Consider the following 15,964-nt stretch of genomic DNA (forward strand, 5'->3'; position numbering starts at 1 on the left):
GGAGCCATCTGTTTCCTTCGTACATCTTTTAATCAGTTCTTAAAGTGAAGAAGAAAAAGAATCCATGATAGTCTGTCCTTTTTTTTCTTTCTTTCTTTAATAATTGAGATACCCTGCTACTGTCTTAACAGTTTTGGCCAAGCACTTATGGTACTTAGCTGGAACTTTAAAGAAGTTCATGATAGTGGCCTATCCTGAACCAGAATAGGCTCCTCCAACCAGAAATATAGCCCCTTAGCAATGACAACTTGCAGATTTATCTTTCTGTGCTCAGGAAAGTCTCTGACCCCGAGAAGAATAGATGAGTTCCCTTCCCTCAGAATCAAGGCCTCAGCACAACCCTCCATTAGTATGCATCACAGCAGTTACCTTCTGCCTGCATTTAGAACTCTGCCGTCTCTCTGCCTTCACCTTTGCAACTCATTTACCTCTTAACCTGGATTTTTGACCTCTTGCCTGTCTGGATTCCTGGTACCCTGAGACAACAAGATATTACGTTCATTTGTGGATACCACACCTTAAGAAGGAAATTGGCAAGTGGATTGCATCCATGGAAGACAGCCAGGATAGGGAGGGTCTAAGTATCTGGTCTTTGAAGAATGGCTGAAGGAAGACTAAAGGAAGAGGTAATAGTTGTGTTCAACTGTTAAGAATGTAGGAGGCAGTATGTCAGTCAGAGAACAGTACATAGACTGTGGAATGTGGCAGACCTAGGTTGAAATCTGGTTTTATTACTCTGTAGCTGTGTGACCCTAGGAACAATCATTTAACCTTTCCATGCTTTGGTTTCCTCAGTTGTAAAGATGCAGGGATGTTACAAGGATTAAATGTGATAATCCATAAACTCAGGGCCTAGTGCATAATAAGTGCTTAAGAAATGGCAGTTGCTCTTATCAAAATGAGAATAAAATGATAACAATAACAGATTTGTTGACATGTGCCATTGATTGGTATTGAGGGGTGTGTGTGTGTGTGTGTGTGTGTAGAGAAGAAGAAAAGGACGTAAGGAGTGGAGAGGAGAAAGGAGGAAAGGAGGCGAAGAAAGAGAAGGAAGATAGACAAAGAGGGAGAGAGAGGGAGAGAGAGAGAGGTATTTTGCGCTTTATTTGGAAAAGTAGAACTGGGTGAATGGCATGAGGCTAGGCTATGTAAGCAGGTGGAGCATTACAACATGCAGAAAGGTGCGAGGAACTGAAACTTTGCTTGTCTCTCAGTAGAATTCAAATCCAGCCATTGAAACATTCATAGTCCTCTGAGGACAGGCCCTTTTCTCCTTTTCTTGGGGAATCCCTTTACCTCTTAAGCCCTTTAGGACCTTCCAACATTTTCCCACCTTCCTAGCTATCTGACAACCCTTTAATCTTTTCACAAGGTTCTTGCTCTAATGAATGCACATTTCATTGGTGGATATGGAAACAGCTGTATTAAAAATTATTTTTTTCAGGCCCCATAGATAAGTCACTCTTTCAGCAACAGTATTGTCAGGTTCTCAGAGGCAAGATTTAGTTCTGCTTCTTTTAAACCCCACCAATGGCCTAACACAAGCTAGCACTGGAGAAGCTTGATAGTTGCTTGTTGACTGATGGAATAATGGTTACAATTGCCTATGTTCTTGTCACAACCTTTGAAAGAAAATAGAAAGGTCTGTTAGAAGGCTGTTGACTTCCAGAGAGTTACTTGGGAATTGAGTAGGGAGTTTCAGGTTGAGAATGGGAGACAGCAGGAGTTTATTGAACACTGGCAAGAAGGTAGGGACTAGTTGCCTCAAAGGGCACCCAGAGCTATTATCTCATTATCTAAGCTGAGAGCCACAGCTGGGCCGGATTCTTTCATCTCTGTGGGCTGTGCCCATTGAAGCCAAGGAGAGTTGTCAGGTGCACGAGAGTCTGTCTGCAGTTCTCAAGTATGTTGCTGTTCTGGGGGAAATGTTAGCACCACAGAGAACTAGGTCACTTGCACCCAAAAAATAAGTCTAATAACTGGAAGAGATGGCCACCTCCCTGACATGGTTTTAGGACTTTCTATATAGGAAGGCATGTGGGCAAAGGACCTCACAAACTGGACTCATGGTGCCTGGAATCCCGGAATTAAAAAGCTACACCTTGGATTATGGTTCTGTATTCACAGAAGGCCTTTGCCTGAATAGAAATTTCTTCTTCCCTGGATGCACTAACCCATCAAGTTGTTAATAACCATAGATAAATAAGCATGAATAAATTGGTCAGTTGAGCTGTTGTCACTAGCAGAGAAAGACTATTAATCAGTGGGAAGAAAAATCAGGATAGGGAAGTTTTTATGAAGCTGTAGAAGCAGGTTGAGACAGAGATGTTAAGGTTTAGCTCCTACCAGGGAGGGCAGGTGTAAACATAGTGCCATAGTAAGGAAAGAGGATGTTAATAGAGAAGAGAGGGTACAGATAGGGCAGACAACACACTTAACCTTATAATTTTTTCAAAAACTGTTCTTTTATGTATATAGCACCAAGAATGTAATTTTCAACTTTGTATTAATGAATCAAGCTAGTATTTTAGAAACTAAGTGACAAACTGCAAACCCCAATCAGACTTTTGTCTGCACGCAGAAATAAAAGCAGAGTCAACAAAGCCCTGAAATCCACTCAATGTTTCATAATTTCAGAGAAAACTTTACCCTAGTTGTGCTACAATTCTTTTAAATGACCTCAAACATTTAACCCATTTCTCAGCTCCCCACTCATCCCTGCCCTTATACAGTAGTCACATCATTTGTATATTTAGCTTATGAATGTAATTATAGGTGTTCCCTTCTGTTTCTCTTTCTCTTCTCTTTTCTGTAATTTTAAATATTCTAAAATTATATTTTCTATTGTAATTTCTCCCCGTAATTTTTATTACTAAAGCAACAGATGATCATTGCACAATACAAGAAAATACAGAATACTCAATATTTTAAACAACTGTACCAAGTGGTTGGTATGATTTATAAATTGGGTTTGCTTTCCCTCCCTCCCTCCCTCCCTCCCTCCCTTCCTTCCTTCCTTCCTCCTTCCTTCCTTCCTTCCTTCCTCCCTCCCTCCCCTCTCTTCTTCGCTTCCCTTGCTCTCTTCTTTCTTTCTTCCCTTCCATTCTCCCTCCTACCCATACCCAACCTTGCCTCCTTCTTTATTTTTCTTTCTTTCTGTCTCTCTTTCTTTCAGTCCACTGTTGAAAAACAGACATGGGCTTATTGTTGATGAATCACTAAAGGAGGTTGGAAAACACTAAGTAGGCACACAGGGATGTGCTATGTACTAGGGGAGGCACAAAGTATAAATCTAGGGGCTAGCCAGTGTTTATTATCACACCAGAGAGAAATGCTTGGGAAGGAATAGTATAGAGCATACTCAGTGAAATAACAGCAGAAGGCAGTTATATTCAATGCCAGATGAATGACATGGACAAAAGCATTCTGTGGGTGTTTAGAGGTGCGTAAGATCTCTGCTCCTCAAAACTAAGTCTCCTCCTCCTCAAAACTAAGTCTCCTCCTGTCGTCACCTCAGTAAATGGCATCACTATCTTCCCATCTTACCCAGTCTCTCAAGCCAAACACATAGCAATCATCCATGAATCCTTCCTCTCCTTCACATCCCACAGTCAATCTGTCCCCTAGTTCTGTCAATTCTGTCTCCAAAGTATACTTCAACTCCATCTCTTTTTCTCCATCTCCAGCTTAGTCCAAAGCTGCCATCATTTCTCATCTGGATGACCACAATGGACTTTCAATTGGTTTCCCTTCATTTTTACTTGCACCACACTCTGTTCTTTACAGAAATTAGATCATGTGACTCCCCTGCTCAGAATCCTCCAATGACTTCCCACTGCAATTAGAATAAAATCATACTTCTCAGCATGGTTTCTGTTTATACTCTATGGCTATGATCTGGTTCTTGTCTACCTCTACAGTCTGCTCTCAGGCCACTTTCTACCTACTTGTTATCCTTTAGCCACACTGTACTTCTTTCAGTTCCTCAACCATACCATGTGACCTTTGCACTTGCTATTTCTACTGCTTGAAACTATTTCCCTCTACTCTTCACATGGCTGCCTCCTTCCAATCCTGTAGTTCTCAGCTTAAATGCTCCTTCTCAATGAGGCCATCACTGAACATCCTTTGGAAATTAAGCCCTATCCATTATTATCTGTCTCTTTTTTTCCTTCATAGCACCTTATTTAAATGTGCAATTGTTTTGTTTGTTAATTTACTTGGTTTTTGTCTATCTCCATCATTAGAATGTAGGTTTATAAGGCAGGAACCATATCTAACCATATTCATGTGATTTTTATTGTAGCTTTAGCATCTATTGCATTAATGAATCATTTTGAGCTGAAGTGGTCAAGGAAGGCTACCTTGGGGAGGTAGAGTTTGAGGCGGGTTTTGAAAATTGAAAGAATGGGCATGATTACTATATATCAAGATGAAGGAGACAATTCCAGATAGTAATAAAAGTACGATTGCTGAGGCAGGCATGGTTCTGGTGCATTTAGGCAGCAGTGGAAAATGGGAGCTTCCTACAATGGGAGGTTCTCATTGGGTAGCATAGGGAGAATGAGTTTTCTAGTTGGTTGAGGCATAATCATGTCAAATCTTGAAGAACAGACTGCTTTTTTCAATGTGGGCAATAGAAAGCCATTGAAAATTTTAGAACAGGATCCTAGTACAGTAATGTAAGAAGGCTTTTCAAGGAGTAAATTGGTGTAAAAGTTTATGGGAAGTACTTCTTCAGCAGAGTGGATTAGTCCACCAGCTAAATGGCTGCAGGGGAAAAATATAAAGTTATGTGAATCAGAAAGCTTTCTTTGACTCTGAGACCATAGACTTGTCCAAACTATTTAGTTAGATGATTAGAGAAAAGATGCAAGGGTAAGAAATAGATAGATGGTCTTTTCCTCCCATTCTTCTAGTAGAGAGCTAATGAGCAGAGAAGGTCACGCGAAATGAGGATAAAATTCATTAATTGTGTCTTCTGCTTTTGAATAAATGAGAGTTGCAGTGTTGGTGGAACTGATATTTAGTTTTTAAAATGTTTCAGGAGAGAAGTGGCCTGGCTTACAAACTTCAGTTCTGAAAACGAAATTGATATGCACTAGATTACACTGTATGCAGTACATGGAAACAGGCTAATTTATCCTCAGTGTTTGGACAAAATGACATTTATTAAAATTTGTCAAATGATGAATTAGAACATTTAGCTATTTGTATCTCAGTCAGACAGGGCTCTATCTGAACACACAGTTCCTTCCTGGCCCTGCCGTTTGCTTGTTCTCTTTTCCCCTCCCCAAAGCCCCATCTCCCTTCTCTCTTGCAACCCACAACTTACCTATCTTTCAAGGTTAGCTTCTCTAGCAAGCTTTCACTGAAAACTCTACTTTTCTGGAGTGCAACCTTTCCACAATTCTTAAAGTAATCAGAGTATACAGCGTAGCACTCAATTTGATATTGTTCTGCATTGTTCATGAATTGCTTTATAAATATCTTTTTCTGTCCACACCCCCTTGAAACCATATTATATATGCATCTATCACAGGATTGGAGACCACCACTGGGGGTTGATAATGGCTTATAGAATGGATTGACTAACTGATAATATATAAGTTAGGATTAGTAGCAAGATACAAAGTGTCAGTATCTGGTCAAATATCTCAAAAAAAAAATCACAGAATTGTAGAATATAACATTAAGAAGGAACACACCTTAGGTGAGGAGGCCAAGTCCAAGAGCATGTCAATGAGTTGGTCAAGGTCAACTTGTTAGTGAGCTAGTGACAGAGCTTGGACTAGACTTCTGGTCTCCTGCTTCAAGTTCATGAAATTTGATGACAGGAGGTAAGTACAATAGGGAAATACAGGCCTAAGTATTTGCTATTAAGATTTGATGATGCAGCAAAATGAGAGTAAAGTGAAGAGTGTTCTGGATTCCCAAGAGCAAAATGGCCATTCAAGTTAAGTTACTTAGAAGGACTTCTTCTCCAGGTACCCCTCAGGCAGATAAGTCTTTCATGTAATCCTTCTGAGTTTAAACATTCTGAATTAGGCAGAATCACCCCCAGCCTATAAGCGGAACCACAGGCAAATGACTGATTAAGTAACATTGTCTTCTGGAATGTCTTGGTGATAGGATCCCTTGGTTTTACCGAGGAACCCGTCAAAGACAACTGGGTGTTGGAGGAGCCTGATTAGATGAATTATGATGTGTGTGTCTAGCAAATTAATCAATAGACCTTACTGTATATTATTTAAGATCAGACTCTTAATTTCTGAGCCTGTTTTAATAGAGTGTATCCTCAATATATTGTCTTACTATTAGAGGAGACTGGGCATGCTTAGGGTGGTGTGGCCACAGACTGTCTCACTATTTAAAACAAAACAAAAACAAAACAAAAACAAAAACAAAAACAAAACAAAAATCAGTCCTCAAAGCCCAGTTTAGCTGTCTCACTCATTATTTCTATCAGATAATTGTTGAGGCCTGCTAAGCCGAAACCTAATGTGATCTGATGGAACAAGTCCTGGAAGCAAGAGACATTGCTACCAGTCCCATTTTAGTGGTTAAACTGCTGTATGAAAAAGCACTTGGACTTCAGCTGTCTCATCTATGAAATGGGGATAATTACAGTTTCTGACAGGATTAATTTTCCAAAACTTTCCAATTTAAGCCTTTCTCTACTTCGATTAAGCTGCTTTTACTTCATACATTTTAGACCAGATAAAATTTTTGAGGGGGGAGGAGTTCTTTTTCAACAATTGTGACTCAACCAAGAGGGTATTCCAAACTGCTTTTTCAGGGAGGGCCTACATAGTTTGAAAAATTAGGTTCTAAAATTACTATTACTTTTATTTTTTAATCTTAATCTTTGATTTATTTGGAATATTAAATACAATTTTTAAAGAAAATTAGATTTTATTTATTGGAAGCAAAGGGCACATGAGCTGAGGCAGTTTGAACACAATTACATGAATATCTAAAGAGGATAGCAGATGCCTCTTCTTACCTCGTTCTGTGTCATAGAGGTACACAAACTTCTCCCACTTGTAATGACCCAGAAGACTCAGAATAGCACCCTTCAAGGCTGGGCGCATCTGGATGACAAACTGCACATCTGCGTCAGTGGGGAAGCTAGGCGTAACAAAGGACGTGTGCAGGGCCCCACAGAAGGAGGTCAGGGTGTTCATTGACATCTGGTCATAGAATCCAAAGATGGCATACACCCCTCTCGAGAACTGGGAGCAGACTGCAATGAGAAAAAGAGAAAAAGATTCAATAGCTCCATGGTCCTTTGCTGCAGCTTGTAGGGTTAGAAATACAATGTACAATTAGGCCCCAAATTGCATACCTCAAAAGAAAACCTCTAGAAGCCCCTGAAAACCCAGTTACCCAACAGGATAAGAGTAAGAAAGGAAAGAGAATTAATTTGATACAGGTACACATTCTCTATGTGTACAATGAGCTGGAAACTAAGAAAATGTGGGAAAAATAGAGGTGAAGGTTGTCTTACTCCCTTTCAAAACCCTCCCAGCTCATCTCCAAGGCATTCAGTGCTCTTGAATTTCCACTTTAGCTGCCCAGGGGCCTCTTAGTGTACTAATGCGCCCATCAAACTACAATTGTTTTGTGTACCACCCTTCATTCCTTTTTCTCATAGGTGACTGAGAATTTAGTCAGACTAACTGCTAATGTGTCTGCTAGGAAATGTGTTACCCTTCAGGTTACATAATGCCTTAGCCACAGTTATGTTATTATTAAGGCCCTTAATGTGGGCTATTATTTAGATGATTTAAGCCTCTGGGCAGGCCATAGGAAGACTGTTCTTTCAGTGCTCATTGAGTCACAGGGGTTAGGTAGCTGCCTATTCTGCCCATGTGTAATTGGGAAAATTCTATCTTAATCCTTTTGCATGTATCTTATAGACTCCACTAGCCACCTGTAGAATTTTCACACACCCCCCTCACAGTTGTCACCTTTCCTTCATTTCAAAGTGGGCTACATCGCTGCCTCTTCTCTCTTCTGGCCCATAAGAGCTTAAACAATGTGAACCAATTTTAATATTAGCTTCAGTAGAACATAATTAGCAAAGCAAATCAGCTACAACAACACTGTGGCGCATTCACAAACAAAGTGGAAATGATCTTTAGATTATCTGCACCACTGCTTACTTCCATTCATGTGAAGCAGACATAACAGGCATAATGAGGTGTGATTTAAGGGGTTCTGCATAGTCTCCCTTACCTACTAGAAAACTCTAAATACCACTGTTAAGTTTACTTCTTCAGGTGTTTAAAAGAATTCTGTGGCCTGGAGAGGGATCAAATAAAATCTTATTTAGCAGTTACTGTGGTAACATAAATTAATGTCTGATTAGATGCCAGGATGAGTGGGAAAGCAGGTGGGTAAATTTTGATGGGGATGAGAGAAGAGAATGTGTAGGGGTCTGGAGTCCTCCCTGAGAGGAGAAAGAGTGAAGACATTGGGCACGAAAAATAAAGAAGGTATTGAAAGCATGAAGGCAAGTGGAAAACCAATTTAATTCATTTCTTGACCCTGTTGTGAGAGATAGAGAGTTCTCAGTGGATGTGGTATTTTGCTTTCCCTGCATTTGATTCGAATCTATGTTGATTAGGGCTGTTCTCTTTTTATCAACCAAAATCATTAGCCATTGGCTTGAGGGTAGCATTTCAAAAGTGATTATCAGTCACTTAACCATCTCCATAATAGGAAACAATAGTCTTCAACTTGAAGAATTCTAAGTGACCCTCAAACACATGCATAGGAAAGGTCTTTATATTAAAAGGAAAAATCCCGGCGCAGTGGCTCACGTCTGTAATCCAGCACTTTGGGAGGCCGAGGCAGGCAGATCACGAGGTCAGGAGATCAAGACCATCCTGGCTAATACAGTGAAACCCCGTCTCTACTAAAACTACAAAAATTAGCTGGGCGTGGTGGCCGGCGCCTGTAGTACCAACTACTTGGGAGGCTGAGGCAGGAGAATCGCTTGAACCCGGGAGGCAGAGGTTGCAGTGAGCCGAGATCGCGCCGCTGCACTCCAGCCTGGGTGACCGACAGAGCAAGACTTCCTCTCAAATAAATAAATAAATAAATAAATAAATAAATAAATAATAAAATAAAAAAAGAGGAAAAATCCAACTAGAGAGTGAATCTGGGGTACTTCATGACAAGAGCCAAAGGGAAGTACTACTCAGAAACAAAAGGGATGTCTTGATCATCACCAAGGGTGATGATGCTAAGAAAAGTCCCATTCTCAAATTAATCCTGTAAGTGGAGAATTTTGCAATACAAGTCAAATCTTGGCCAGTGCACATAGTGTTCTGTACAAAATTGACAATAACATCCAATAATAATGATAATAGCCATTGGTAATAACAGCCAATAATAATGATAATAGTATTTAGCCTGGCACTATACTAAGTACTATACAAATATTTTTTCATTTAATGTTCTCATCAGCTTTATGAGGTATTGCTATTATTCCTATTTAATAGATAAAAATTCTGAGACAAAAAAACCTGTTCTAGCTATTAAGCAGAGGAGCCAGAATTTGAATCTGAGTGTGCTTGACCCAAAACTCACACTCACATGTACTCAAATCCAATAAGATTATTAAAAGTAATTATTGCTCCACATGAGATAGGGTTTACAGTTTAGCAAATACAAACAAGATTTTCAATTAAGGTTGGATTTCAGGTAAATAATTTTTTAGCATAAGTATGCCTCAAATTCATACATACACTAAAACATAATTTGTTGTTTATCTGAAATTCAAATTTAACTGGGCATCTTGTATTTTATCTGTCAACCCTAGAAAGAACCCCTGCTTACTAATAATGGTCATGGGCTGGAAGATTAGAAAAGCAATCATGGCCCTTCAACCAAAATGATTCAAAGGGTAGCTGGTAATTTTCAGATCCATACCAACTGGCAAAGAAAAATTAGGATCCATGAATCCTATACAAAAATAGTCTCATGGGAAAATGCAACATATTTTCAGCAAGGAGAACTCCAAGCTGACTAGATTATGGGCAATAATTGAGGGGTAATATAAACTTAAAAAGAAGGATCCACTTTCAGTTTCAAAAAGCTCTTGAAATAGTGGTAGGAAATAGAAGATAAGTGGCAAGGTTCTGGTTATTATTTTAAAAAATCTTGTATTGCTAATCATTGACCTTGAACTCGGGGTGCAGAATTAATTAATCATTATTAGTTCATACATGGACTTTTCATATTTTATTGATTGCATTTATTTATTATTTAGACTATAATGAACACCTATAAACCCATTACCCAACTTGAGAACTATAACATTACTGATAACTTACTTTTGTCTGTGTGGTCCTCCTTTAGTCCATCTCCCTGTATTGATAACACTCCTCCCCGCTACCCCTGTCCCAGGTAACTACTATCATGAAATTTGTATTTATTATTACCTTGGTTTTTAAAAAATATACAAACACATACCCTAAACAATATATTATTATTTTTGCTTGTTTTAAGCTTTATATCAAGAGAGTAATATTGTATATGTGAAACCCAGATTTTGGTAAATCTTTATGAGTTGTCTTCAGGAAGGTGAACCCAGTGAAATCTTTAAGCCTGTATATTATGACAAGAAGAATGAGACAAAAGAAGAACTTATAAAAATGTGTGGGGAGCCTGTGTGAGAAAACCCACTGAAACTTAAAATTTCCAAACTAAGCATACAGCTCTGGTTGTGACTCAGACAAGGGACTCAGGAATATTTATAGATCAGTGGCAATCCTTGGGGAATAATATGCTACCATGGTACAAAAGGTAGATCCACTGTCTTTTGGTGGTGGACATCAATAAGAAGAGTTTTAGGTGAAAATCAGGAAACATTCGACTCCCTTCATATAAAACAGAAGTACAACTGTCCTGAAAATATTGACCCCTGTGCTCCACCCACTCCAACATAGACAGACATCAATAGAAGACCTCTGGAGGATTAGCCCAATGGGGAAGACAACTGCCATATGAGGACAGTGGTAATGGCCTCTGAAAGAAGCTGGGGCATGGGGGACCTGTGAAAGGCCTTTCACAGCAGATCCTAGGCTGTTCCTGGCTGTCAAAAGTAGGGTTGAATGGAACACTGCGTTGACCCACCCACAATGTGTATGATTTTAGATTCTTAGAATGTTTGAGCTAGAAGGAACTTAAATATTTTTTATTCACTTGTTTCTCAAGCATAGTTTTTAGTGGTGAAATCCTTTCTCCAAATGAAATTTTATATGGAAAAGTTTAGTTTACAAAAGAGACAGTGGAGGTCTTCTGATTGAACAGAGTTTCACTGGTCTGATGTCTCCCTATCATAAAGAAACTATGACACTAAGGGAGGAAGTGTCTTACACAAGGTCACACAAGCATTATGAACTAGTCTCTTAGAAAAGCTTTATTGGTATCTCCTCACCATCCCTACTCCAGAGCTATCTTATGCAGTGTGGGTCAGGATTCACCTGCATGAAAGTGACTTACCTTCAATGCCTAGCCTCAGACAAGGTAGCATAGATGGCTCTACCAGGGTTTTCCCATGATTCATCTGCCAGCTGCTTCCCTCAGCTCCCTCCAGCCCCAAATAACAGCAGTGAGAGCTGGTTGCAGATTGGTGATGTTTTGGGAATCATGATTCTTTTCTTTTTTTTTTTTTTTTTTGAGACGGAGTCTCGCTCTGTCACCCAAGCTGGAGTGCACTGGCCAGATCTCAGCTCACTGCAAGCTCCGCCTCCCGGGTTCATGCATTCTCCTGCTCAGCCTCCCGAGTAGCTGGGACTACAGGCGCCCGCCACCTCGCCCGGCTAGTTTTTTGTATTTTTTAGTAGAGACGGGGTTTCACAGTGTTAGCCAGGATGGTCTCGATCTCCTGACCTTGTGATCCGCCCGCCTAGGCCTCCCAAAGCGCTGGGATTACAGGCTTGAACCACCGTGCCCGCCGGGAATCATGATTCTTTTGGGGGATGTCTGTTTCCTTTATTTGATCCTTAATGAACTACACCCTTTTTTTTTTTTTTTTTTTTTTGAGATGGAGTTTCACTCTTGTCACCCAGGCTGGAGTGCAATGGCCCGATCTCGGCTCACCGCAACTTCTGCCTCCCAGGTTCCAGCAATTCTCTTGCCTCAGCCTCCCAGTAGCTGGGAATACACGCATGCACCACCACGCCTGGCTAATTTTTATATATTTAGTAGAGACGGGGGTTTCTCCATGTTGGTCAGGCTGGTCTCGAACTCCTGACCTCAGGTGATCCACCCGTCTCAGCCTCCCAAAGTGCTGGGATTACAGGCTTGAGTCACCACGTGCAGCCTCACACCCATTTCTTTATCTTAGAAGACTGGTAAATGGTGATGGAAGAAATGTTTGTCTTGGCAATCTTATAAAGACATGAAGTGCAGAGGGAAAGGCAGCAGCTTCGGAGACAGGCAGATCTTGATTTCAATCATGGCTCTGCCAGTCATAAGCTGCGTAACTTGCGCAAGTTATTTGACCTTTCTGAGCCTCAGTATAGGATGGTTATTACATAGGCAGGTTCCAAAGTTAGACCATATAGGTTGAAATCCTGTATCCTTTACTTATTAGGCAAGTTACTTAATATCTCTGTGCCTGTGGTAGAGTTTCTTCATCTGTAAAATTGGGATAATGACAGTACCTGTTTCAGCATTGCTGTGAAAGTTAAAATATGTTAATTCACGGGCGCACCTAGAACAGTGCTTAGCATATAACAGACATTCAATTAATACTAGCTATTTATTCATTCATCAAACACTTATTGAGTGTCTACTATGTGTCAGGCAGTGTTACAGATGTTGGGAGATGCAGGAGTGAAAAAGATCCTGTCCTCTTGGGACTTACAGACTAGTGAGGGGAAAATACAATAAATGAGACAAATAAATAAAATATGAAGTATATCAGCTTTACCTCTCTCTCTCTTTCTCTCTCTCTCTGCATACTTTGCCCTCTGTTAGCTCTATTGTGTTATCCTCCCCACAGTAACCATTGCCCTCTATCTCACACTGAGTCCCAGGATGTCACTTTCCGTCTCTTTCACCTTTCCTATCCATTTCTTCTTTCCTAGTCTCACTTCTGAGCAATAATGGGTTAAAGAAACTCTGCTAATTTGGCTCAAGAAAATGCCATTGTCCTCTGTCTCTTCCCTCCCTATATAATGCCTTTGTGCTGGTGAAATGCTGTGCCTACCTGGGGCCTCTGTGCCTTCTGTGTGTGAAATAGCTTGGTTGTCTGTCTCCTAAGTGTGCCTGTCTCTGTATATTCCCAGTAAGAAAATACCAACTTTTTCTCATTGAAGATGTCGTTTCTAACTACATTCTGGATTCCTGGGGACTCTAGTGTAGCTCCCCAGCTGCGTTCTCTTCAATGGTGAGTGGCAAGCAAGGCTGTAGCCAGCTGTCATGCTTTTATTTATAGTCCCCGAGTCTGTAGGGTCGAGACAGGTATTGTTAATGTACAGTGTGGCACCTAATTATACCACCCATATTCCAAAAGGCATCATTACAAAAATGTCAAACAACTTGATTACCTCAAAGTTCAGAATAACAATATTGCATATCATTTACAGAACACTTTTCATACCTTTTGAATCAAGGGGGAAAGAGGGAAACTGAAGTCTCTTGCTGATTTAATGATCGCATTTAAAGCAAGCAGGAAGACGAAAAATATAGCTATGAAGAAACTCATAGAGCTACATCACAACAAGGTTCTCCAGGTAATTCCTTCATAGTACAGTGAATTCCAGTGGATCAAAGAAACTTAGAGCTAGAGGGGACCTTGAGAGATCATATAGTCTGGTGGTTTCTAAAGCTGTGATATTAGTAATTGGTGGAGTTACCAGTGTAAGGAAATAAATGTATGCTGTGTTCTGTTGTGTGTGTTGGAGTAGGGTAGACAATTGTTTTTTTGGAAAGATGGTCCTTTTCTCTATATAATTTCTACTCTTTAGTGCTATATGTAGTCTTTATCTTCTGAAATGATGATGTTGATGATAAATGATGATGATGTCTATCACTAGGAGACATATTTATATATCTATATCTCTTATGTGGTAGACAAAATAATGGCTCCCCAAAAGATGTCCATGTCTGAATCCCAAGTCTCTGAATTAGGTTATACGGCAAAGGGAAATTAGGCTGTAGATGAGATTAAGGCTGCCAATCAATGGACCCTAAAATATCAAGATTATCCCGGATTATCTGGGTGGCCCAGTGTAATCACAAGCTTCTTTAAATGTGGAAGACAGAGGCAAAACGAGAGTCGGTATGAGAGTAATGTGACAAGGGAAAGACTTGCCTGGCCATTGCTAGCTTTAAAAGTGGAAAGGGGCCACAAGCCAAGAAATATGGGTAGCCTCTAGAAGTTGAAAAAGACAAGAAAACAGGTTCTCCCTTAGGGCTTCCAGATAGGAACACAACCCTGCCGACACACTGGTTTTAGCCTGGTGAGAACTGTACCAGACTTCTGACCTATAGAACTGTATGATAATAATCTTGTGTTGATTTAAGCTATTAAGTTTGTGGTATTTTTACAGCAGTAAATAGAAAGCTAATGTATTTAACATAGCACAATCAAAAGGTTGGTAACTCTCTGGATCAATGTACACCTGCCCTACCTTTTCCCCCCTAAAATATTATTAATCTGATAAGTCCAAAAGGTTGGAAATGAATTATGTAGTCCAAAGTCCCATTCAATAAATGAGCCACCTTCCATGAGGTCATATTGCCTCTCCTTGAATCCGTCCAGTAACAAGGGATCTCACTATAAAGCGCAGCTCTGATGGCTAGGGAGCTTGTCCTTAAATTGAACCTAATTTTACTCGTTGGGCCTCTTGAGTGCCACACTGTAGTCTCTCTATGCTGCCTTCTTCCTGTCAGGCTAAACATCTGCTAAGATTCCATTTCCTCTTAAATCCCTGCCACCTCCATCAATTATCATTCTAACACCTTTATCAATATTATTAATGATGGGATAATAAAGACCTTGCAGTCTTCAGCTTCTGGAACCTAGTTTCTGTTCCCATCCCTCTACTGAACTTCTCTCTCAAGTTTGATGATGACTTCTTCACTGTCAAATCCCCCTCTATTTATAGACGTTGTTCAAATTGATTGCTGAGCCACATTTGATATTGTTGGCTAAATCTTCCCCCTTGAAACTTTCCTCTCTGATTTCCAGTGCATTAAACTCTGCTGGCCCTACCTCTCTTACTCCTCCTTTTCAGTTTCCTCTGGGTCCACCTCCTCAATGAAGATGTGTTTCGAAGATTTTGTCCCTGGCCCTCTTTTCTCCTTACTTTAAATGTGGTTTTTAAAATTCAACAAATATTTATGGAGGACCTGCTATGTGCAAGGCAAGGGGATCTAAGCTCACTACCTCCATGTGGATGACTTCTAACTAGATACCTGTAGCTTCAGCCGCACTCCTGAGCTCCAGAGCCACATTTCTAACTGCCCATAAAACAGCCTCACCGGAGGCCCTCAAGACATCACAAACTCAGCATATTATTTCTCTATGTCCATCCTCCACCTATGCATCTGCTCCCATTGTCCCTGTTTCTTCTAATGCATTGCTCTTGTTCTGGGCACCCAAGCTAAAGTCTTAAGGGTCATGATTGCCTTCGTTCTTTCCCTCATTTCCCTATACCATTCTTTTGTAATGCTTCACCAATTCTGCCTCTAAGGCACGTGTATCTACATCCTGTTCATCGTCAGTTCAAGTTCTCATTCCTTTTCTCTTGACTGAGAGTAGTCTCTTAACTGGTCACTTGCTTCCAGTCTTTTCCCAGACTATTGAATACTGCTATCGAATTACTGTTCCTTCTTTCTGTTTCAACTAATCAATATAAATATACTTATCCCATCTCCTATTTCTGCAAGAACCTACTCTGTGTATGAATTGTTAATGGATTAATAAGTGAATCTT

General features: G+C 40.2%; 1 protein-coding gene across 1 annotated transcript in view; it reads right to left on the reverse strand.

Moving 5' to 3' along the window:
* LOC117077858 (glutamate receptor 3-like) overlaps positions 1-15,964 on the reverse strand; it is a 334,953-nt gene that overhangs the window by 257,160 nt on the left and 61,829 nt on the right. Inside the window, 1 exon segment of the mRNA XM_033201429.1 lies at positions 7,007-7,246. Within this exon segment, the coding sequence (XP_033057320.1) occupies positions 7,007-7,246 (240 nt within the window).

This window comes from Trachypithecus francoisi, unplaced genomic scaffold, assembly GCF_009764315.1.
Source record: "Trachypithecus francoisi isolate TF-2019V2 unplaced genomic scaffold, Tfra_2.0 Lachesis_group6, whole genome shotgun sequence".
Lineage (NCBI taxonomy): Eukaryota > Metazoa > Chordata > Mammalia > Primates > Cercopithecidae > Trachypithecus > Trachypithecus francoisi.